An 8077-nucleotide genomic window follows, 5' to 3' on the forward strand; every position below is an offset into this window, starting at 1 on the left:
GGGGATGTGCAAGGGCAGGAGACAGATTTAGGAGGCAGAACAGAGCAGATTCCCATGCTCCTCCCAGGTCACACTGCCTGGGCTTCATTCATTGCACGCAGGACTCCACACGGGGAAAAGGATTCAGATCCCGTAAAGTCTTTACAAAGTCTCTCTGCTCTTCTAAACAACAGTAAATTAGAGATAAGCTGTGAAATGCATTCAAAAGCAAAAATGTCCTCTCAGAACTGAAGGGGATTTCAATTGTTTTTGGCTACACTGGCTTTGTGTCCCATACTTCCCTAAACCTAAGAATCCCCTGGGGGCTTGCAAACCCTCAAATTCCATCACACTGCCCCGGGGAATCCCATTCGGTGGGAGTCTGTGTTTTCCCTAAGTGGTAGCCCCAGCTGATCTCGAGTTCAGACAAATTAGGGGGCTGCTGGACCCGAGGAGACCTGCTGATAGTCTCTTGTATGCCATCTATATTGTTGTCTGACTGCACTCATACAAAATTCTAGAAAGTGCAAACCAATCTATACTGACAGAAAGCAGATCAATGGTTGCCTGGGGATAGTGGTTGCCCGGGGACCCTGGGCATAGGCAGGGAGAGAGAAGAGGGAGAATTAGCAAGGGCAGAAAAGAAACTTCTGTAGGTAATGGATGTGTTTACCATCTTGATTATGGTGATCGGTTCGCAGGTGTTATGTATATATCAAAACTTAGAAAAGTTAATGTGTGCACTGCACTGTATGTCATTTATACCTCATTAAAAATATATATAGGTCAGTAACTTCCAATACTCAGTCTCAGAGCGTCTTAGATCAAATTTCAGAACACATTCATCAACAACGTATTAGCAAGCAGGTGCAAAAACAGTCTTTGGATCTGTTCCATAAATTAGATGAAATCTCAGTTCTCTCTGTCCATTGAGGTGCTCCAAGAGCATCTCTCAGGAAAATTGACTGGAAGCAATATTCTAGCAGCAGGATTAGCTAACCTTCGGGCCGGGGTCGAGATAGGCTTCTCTGAGGCAGCCTCTAATCACAGGGTGATTTATAAATCAAGGCGGGGGCAGTATTCTTGCAGATATTGGGTGTCTAGATTCTAGCACCCTGTTCCTGGAGGGCCAAGAATGCCTTGCTGGTATTTCTAGCCAATCCACAAATCTCAGACAGGAATGACTTTGCCAGTGAAAGAGCATTAGTAACAGGTATTGTGTTCATTATCAAAGTCTCTGGTACTGATTGGAGACAAAGATGGCTGAAGCCTGTAGTTTCGACTTCTGGAGGGTGACTTTTTGATTCAAGGCTCTGAAATGTCACCTAATCACCCATACAGCAACTCAGAAGGTGGGAGCAGAGTGTGCATCAAAGGATGAATGGATAAACAAAGGAAGACATTCTGACACATGCTACAACATGGATGAAACTTGAGGACATTATCTAAGTGAAATCAGCCTCATAAATACTGTATGATTTCACTTATATGAAGTATCTCCCGGACTCAAATTCACAGAGACAGAAAGTGGGATGGTAGTTGCCAGGGTCTGGAAGCATGAGGAGTGGTGGTGGAATGGGGAGTTATTGGTCAATGGGTAGAGTTTCAGTTTGGGAAGATATAAAAGTTCGAGAGATGGTGATGGTAGCACAACAGTATGAATATGCTTAATGCCAATGGGCTGTAGACTTAAAAATGGTTAAGACAGTAAATTCCATGCCGTGTGTATTTTACCACAATTTAAAAAAAAAAATGTTTTTAAAGACAAGGGTAGTGATTCCTATACCTGGTTATTATCCATTCTAGAATGTTTTATTTCAAATCAACACAACTTTGATTTTTAGAAATAGTTTTCAGTTTAACCAATTATAAAGGTAATACACTTCCATTGTAAGAAATATGGGAAAATGAGAAAAATATTAAGAATAATTTTTAGAAAAATGTAAGATCATGACTCTCAAATATAAAATGAACATGTGTCAAAGATTGTATTTAACTCATTATTAATAAGGGAAGAGGTATGACGTTACAACCAGTTCAAAGAAGAATGCAAAGAACACATTTGCAGGTAAACAGCTAAATAATTTACAAATCAATGTCAAATTGGTCAGTATCCATTGGGCAATCATCATTTAGGTTCTACTGACTCAAGCCCATTTGCGTTTCTTTGTTATTTTTTTTAAGATTTATTTATTTATTTTAGAGAGAAAGGGGGGAGGATGTAAGGGGTAGGGGCAGAGGGAGAGGGAGAGGGAGAGAGTAAGTCCCCAGCAGACACCCCACTGAGTGCAGAGCCCCAGGCTGGGCTTGATCCCACATCTGCAGATCACCACCGCAGGGGAATCAAGAGTCAGAGGCGCAACCCCATTGAGCCACCCAGGCGCCCCTCATCTGCATTCCTATGAACAAAAGTCACTGGCCGTACTATAGGCTTTCTACAATTTACGGAGGTATAAAGTAGCTCAAAGGCGATGACCGGACACAGGACCCTATATGGTTAGATACAAATGAAAAGTGTGCCACACAGGACACCCAGTAACACCCTTCCCTTTTTTGGCCTCTTCAAAATTTTCCATGGGGCTAATAATAATAATAATAATAATAATAAATCCTCTGGAACGCCTCATCCCAGAAAAACACTCCCTTCGAGTCGAACTGGGAGTGGAGTACGGAGCTTTCACTAAGCACGCTGAACAAGGTTTATGAAGCAACCTAAGCGCAGCATCCCGGGACGCGCTACTCGACAGGGACCCCGGGCGCACACCCGCCAGGCGCATCCCCAGCGGCGCAGAGAGCAGCGCTGGCACCGCCCACTCGGCCGCGGGTGGCCCAAAGTCAACCGCGCAAAACTCGGAGCGGACGTCGGACCCGCTGGGAGTGGAGCGGGGAGAGGCTGCCTGCGCCGGGCCGACGGGCGGGGACGGAAGACACTCAAAACTCAGATCCGCCGCGAAGCAGGGCAGTTGCTTGGCCACCGAGCCAGGTGCGGCTGTCCCGGCGGCGCCGCCTCTTCCCTCTCCCCCCCACCTCCCCCCACCCCGTCCCCGCCCAGGGCCGGCCGGGGCCGCCGAGCAGCGCGAGGAGCAGGGCGGGGCGACCTTTGCTCGGTCCCGGAGAGCCCGGGCGGCGCGGCGCGCTGTGGAGGTCGCCCGGAGCCCGCCGCGCGCGCGAGCTTCCCCGCCGCCTCTCCGCTCGCATCCCCACCCCCACCCCCGCCCTTCCCACCCGGGCGGGCTGGGCCGCGGCCGGCCGTGTCCGGGCGCTCGCGCCTTGGCGGGCGGTTTCGGTCAGACCCGCCCGCGAGCTGGTTTCGATTGCGGACGGCGGGCCGGGCGGGAGGCCGGAGCGGCGGGCGACGCGCGGCGGAGTGGGGACGGTCCCGCGCCGACTTGGGCTAAGGCGGCAGGTGCGCGGTGGGGCACGGAGCGCGGAGTGCGGACCCCGGGATGCGGACGCCGGTGGTGATGACGCTGGGCATGGTGCTCGCGCCCTGCGGGCTGCTGCTCAACCTGACGGCCACGCTGGCGCCCGGCTGGCGGCTGGTGAAGGGCTTCCTCAACCAGCCGGTGGACGTGGAGCTGTACCAGGGCCTGTGGGACATGTGCCGCGAGCAGAGCAGCCACGAGCGCCACTGCAACCAGCCGGACCTGTGGGGCTACTTCGAGGCCGAGCCCGTGCGCGTGGCGCGGGCACTCATGGTCACGTCGCTGGCCACCACGGCCCTGGGGCTGCTGCTGGCGTCGCTCGGCGTGCGCTGCTGGCAGGAGGAGCCGCGATTCGCGCTGGCCGGCTTCTCGGGCGTGGTGCTCTTCGCCGCCGGCCTCCTCAGCCTCGTGCCGGTCTCCTGGTACAACCACTTCTTGGCCGACCGCACCGTCCTGCCCGCCGACGCCAGCCCGGTCACGGTGCACGTCAGCTACAGCCTGGTGCTGGGCTACCTGGGCAGCTGCTTGCTGCTGCTGGGCGGCTTCTCGCTGGCGCTCAGCTTCGCGCCCTGGTGCGAGGGGCGCTGCCGCCGCCGCCGCAAGGAGCCCCCCGGCAGCCCGCGCCGCAGCAGCATCAGCACGGTGCACGTCGACTGGCCCGAGCCCGCGCTCCCGCCCGCCATCAAGTACTACAGCGACGGCCAGCACCGGCCGCGGCCCGCCGAGCTCGGCGCCGCCCGCAAGCCCAAGGCCGGCTTCCCCATGCCGCGGCCGCAGCCCGGCGCCTTCACCAACCAGCTAGACGTGCTCCGCGGGGAGGACGCCCACTCCCCCGGCGACTCCCTGGGCAGCACCCAGCCCTGCCACGCCTCGCTGCCCTGCGACTCGGACCTGTAGACGGCGCCCTCCACCCCCGCCCCCCAGGCCTGCTCTGGGCCGGTGATGCGCTGACCAAGGACTTGCCCCACCGTGTCCAGCCTTGAACTTGCCTGTTACCTTGCGGCTGGAAATAACCTGACTCGGAGTCCGAACCCGGGACGCGTTCCTGTAACTGGTTTGGAGGGTGATCTTCCTTTCTTGTGGCTAAGCGAGACTTCTTGGACGATTAGGTCAGGTTGGGTTTGGTTTTCTGTCTGTAGAATTTAGTTTTCCTCCCCAGAGGGATGAGGATCCTCTTACGGAGTGACGGGCTTTTCATACTCGAAGCTGAAAGAGATCTAGAAAGGGTGCCTTTGCATCGTGTTGACATGGGACGAAAAGTCAAAATCAGCAAATAGAGGCTCAGGAACCATGTTAACACCTTGAAACAGTATCCGGAAATGCCAGTGAACCTTACATAAATATAATGTTTTTTCCGTTGTATAATTTATTCTCCTGCAGGCTCTCAAAAGACCAATATACTGGCTATGTTTGATTGAAGCTCTTAAAATAAACGTAGAGCCATGCAAACACCAGCAGCTTCTGTGGCTTTTATGGAATAACTCGATTAACTCTTATTTACATTTCTTCAAGTATACACAGGATTTATCTTTATTACTTATTTTTGGTGTGAAAATTGAGGTCACTGGCGTTTCTGTCCTAGAAGCCAGGTGGGATTGAACAGACTAAACTCTATACTGCTCTTTTCCTTGGCTACCTCACACGGGACATAGAGGACCATAAATTAAATATTTGGTACAGAATGGAACCTGTTAATCACATTAGGTTAAAGAACATGGGCATATATCTCTTATTTATAAACAAAAGCTGAACACAAGAGTTTCAGTACACACACAAAAGCTTTTTTGTCTCCAGTACAAACTTTGGGAGTTTACTCATCATTACTAACAATTCCCTGGCTGCTTTGGCACTGTTCCTGAAATCTGGCACTCAGATCTTTGCCCCTCTTTAGCATAAGATTACTAAAAGGAGCCAACGGGCCCCACTTAAATCCCTGATTGCTTTATTTTCAAGTCCGTGCTGTTTCTGGGCAAAGCCAAGTCTATTGTTGAAAAAACTAGAAGCACCAGTTTCCAACATGAAGTGAGACTGGAAATCTTTTCCTCTTGTAAACAGTGGAGCCTAAAATCACAGGTAGGCAGCCCTGTGTTCCACGAAGGGGACTAAATCTCAGGCAGGGCCCGCTCTAATTTCAAGGGGTTGGTTGATTTATGCACACCTTTCACTGAGTTGAATTTCATCTTTAAAACCTACCATTGGCAGCCGATGCAGAGGTAGGAACGTTCAGTTCAGTAAGCACTGATAACAGAGAGTTATAGCAGAACTGACTAAAGAGCACACGCTACTCATTAGCAGTGGAAGGCATAGTACCGATACACTATCATTTTTACACCGGAATCACCTGTTTCTACCTTTTTCCAACCAAACCCTAAAGTGCAGGCGTATCACCCGGTGATCTCTTTCAAATGCAAATTCTCATTGAGTAGGTCTACAGTGAGGCCTGAAACTGATTTCCTAGCCCACTCCCAGGAGGGAGCCAGAGCTGATGGTTCCTGGCCCCCACCTGGGGCTGCAAGACTTTCCTTGGGACGTGCCTCGCTCAAATTGCAACCCCAACTGGCGGCAGAGAATCAGACCTTTGAGAGCTTGCCGCCTGGATGAGCTAGGGCACTTGCTCCAGGGAACAGAGCCAGATGGAGAAAAGGCAACCCTGGTTTCTCAGTTAACACCTCCAAAGGCAGGGATAAGGGTCTGGGAAGTCAGGACCTAGCCGATAACAAACAGAGACTTGAGTTCCTAGCAAGTACTGAATCTACTGAATTTTGTCTGCATGATAATTCCAAATATTTCTCAGGGAGGCCTGGGTAAAAACAAAACTAGTGTTTTGTGTGTTTTTACTTTTCCTCCCTGCCCAATTATCCTCTTGGGGGCTTATATTCAGAACACTCCGCCTCTGCTGATTAAGGAATTGTTGTCAAGAATAGAGCTCTGTTTTTGCCCTAGCAACAGAAATGAAACCAAAACTCCCTTAAAAAATGCAAACTGGTTTTTGCTATAAAAATAGTCAAGACAGCATGGCAAGGCACTCCTGTGTCAGGCTGGGATCTGTTTTGGGCACACAGGTCATTCTGTGTCCCAGCGGCACAGAGACACAAGGACTTTGACATGCAAGACGCTGGACCAGGCGGGAGCCTCCGGAGCCTCTCTTGTGGGCATGAACTTACCCTAAACTGAATACCGACTAGCCAGACAACTTCCCCACAGGGAAGACACTGATGGGAAACAGCCCTGCCCCCTTGCACCATCACAACCTGTCGTTAATGATCCCAATCACATACAAAGTATGTGTCCCCAATTAATGGGCGAAGTCTTCTCAAGATTACTCAGATTGTGCCTGCAGGGACCGAGGAATGTGTGAAAGTAGAGCAGACTCGGCATTCACAGGGTTCCTGCTCTGCCTGTTGGCCAGTCTGGCTCTGATCTAGAAGCATGCCCTCACTAAGGAGGGGTGACGTTCTTAGCACACAAGCTGTTGAACCTTTGCAGACGCTGGTAGGAGGAGCTGCCAGAGAGGTTTCTCAACCCCTCTCCTCTTCACTGCATAGATCAGCCAACCCGTAGGTATGGGTACACCTGTCGTTTTGTCAGCACACTTGTGGACACCTTGGGAAGCCACCATTCCAGCTCTGCCTTTGGGGAACTTATACACCCAAGCCCAGCCTGAGAGCTATGTACGAGGAAAATGACGAAGTAATAGACCAGGGAAAAAGGCTGGAGGAAAAAAGCGTGTTATTTTAGGAAAGGTGGTCAGGAAGGAGGTGATGCTTGAGGAGAGAATGGAAAGAAGGGAGTGGGGCACATTCCAGGCCCAGAGAACAGTGATGGCATAGCAGGCCTGGCACCGGCAGCATATTTTGCTTCTCCTTGGCTCTAGAACTGGCTGCTAAGGACAGGAAGAAGTTAGCCGTGTCTTTGAGTGTGGCTGGGAAAATCTTGCCCTCTACCCTTTGTCAGGCTAAGAGCTTCTTGAGGAGGGAATGAAGTCTGGCACAAACTCAGCCTTTTATAGAATGTTTTCGGAATCAAGTATAAACAATTTGACTTGTGACTACCTCATGAGGAACATCCTATTCTGTCAACGCATAGACAGCCCACGGCGCGGTGGGCAGAGAAATTCAAATCTCCAGGCCTCATCACATCCCCAGAGTTGTGGATCTCGCCCCCATACCCACCCCGTACGTTCAATCCCACCTTCTGAAAATGAAGGGCTGTCAATCATGTCTTTAAAAGCCTCGGGACCTTCCTTACTTGCCATCCACTCTCAGCTTAAATTCCATTCATGGCTTGGCCAAGGCTCATGTTATCACCCCCACATACCCTAAATGGCTACTTTCCCCCATCAGCTTTGAGGGGTCATATTGGAACATATCACTCCCGTGTTCAAGTGTGGCATTTTCTTGATGTACTTAACTGTTTTACCTCTAGATTGAAGGTAAGGGCGTGATGGTTTCTATGTATCTTTGTAGTCCCAAAATGGGTATTAACACTTGTTCAGGGCCCGTCAGAATTTTCTAAGTTAAAGTTACCTCTAAAATCTGTTTCTGTACCCTAAGTGCCTCCTCGCCTTATACACAACTTGTCTTGTACAGGGCCACAGGCCTACCCGGGGTGGAGGTGCACTGACACGGGGTGTCGGGGGAATGGGCCACAGGAGCAACTTCGTGAATGGCTGG

The 8077-nt window shown here is 51.0% G+C and overlaps 1 protein-coding gene across 1 annotated transcript; it reads left to right on the forward strand.

Moving 5' to 3' along the window:
* The first annotated feature begins 3279 nt into the window (after positions 1–3279).
* CLDN23 (claudin 23) lies at positions 3280–4850 on the forward strand. Its single transcript, XM_025886226.2, has one exon. The coding sequence runs from the start codon at positions 3426–3428 to the stop codon at positions 4299–4301; it is 876 nt and encodes a 291-aa protein (XP_025742011.1). The 5' UTR covers positions 3280–3425; the 3' UTR covers positions 4302–4850.
* Positions 4851–8077: the final 3227 nt, after the last annotated feature.

This window comes from Callorhinus ursinus, unplaced genomic scaffold (assembly GCF_003265705.2).
Source record: "Callorhinus ursinus isolate GAN/ISIS: 27379988/994484 unplaced genomic scaffold, GSC_fseal_2.0 scaffold17, whole genome shotgun sequence".
Classification (NCBI taxonomy): Eukaryota; Metazoa; Chordata; class Mammalia; order Carnivora; family Otariidae; genus Callorhinus; species Callorhinus ursinus.

Excerpts from the sequence above, each read along its gene's own strand:
- CLDN23 (XM_025886226.2), top strand. The coding sequence starts at position 3,426 with ATGCGGACGCCGGTGGTGATGACGCTGGGCATGGTGCTCGCGCCCTGC.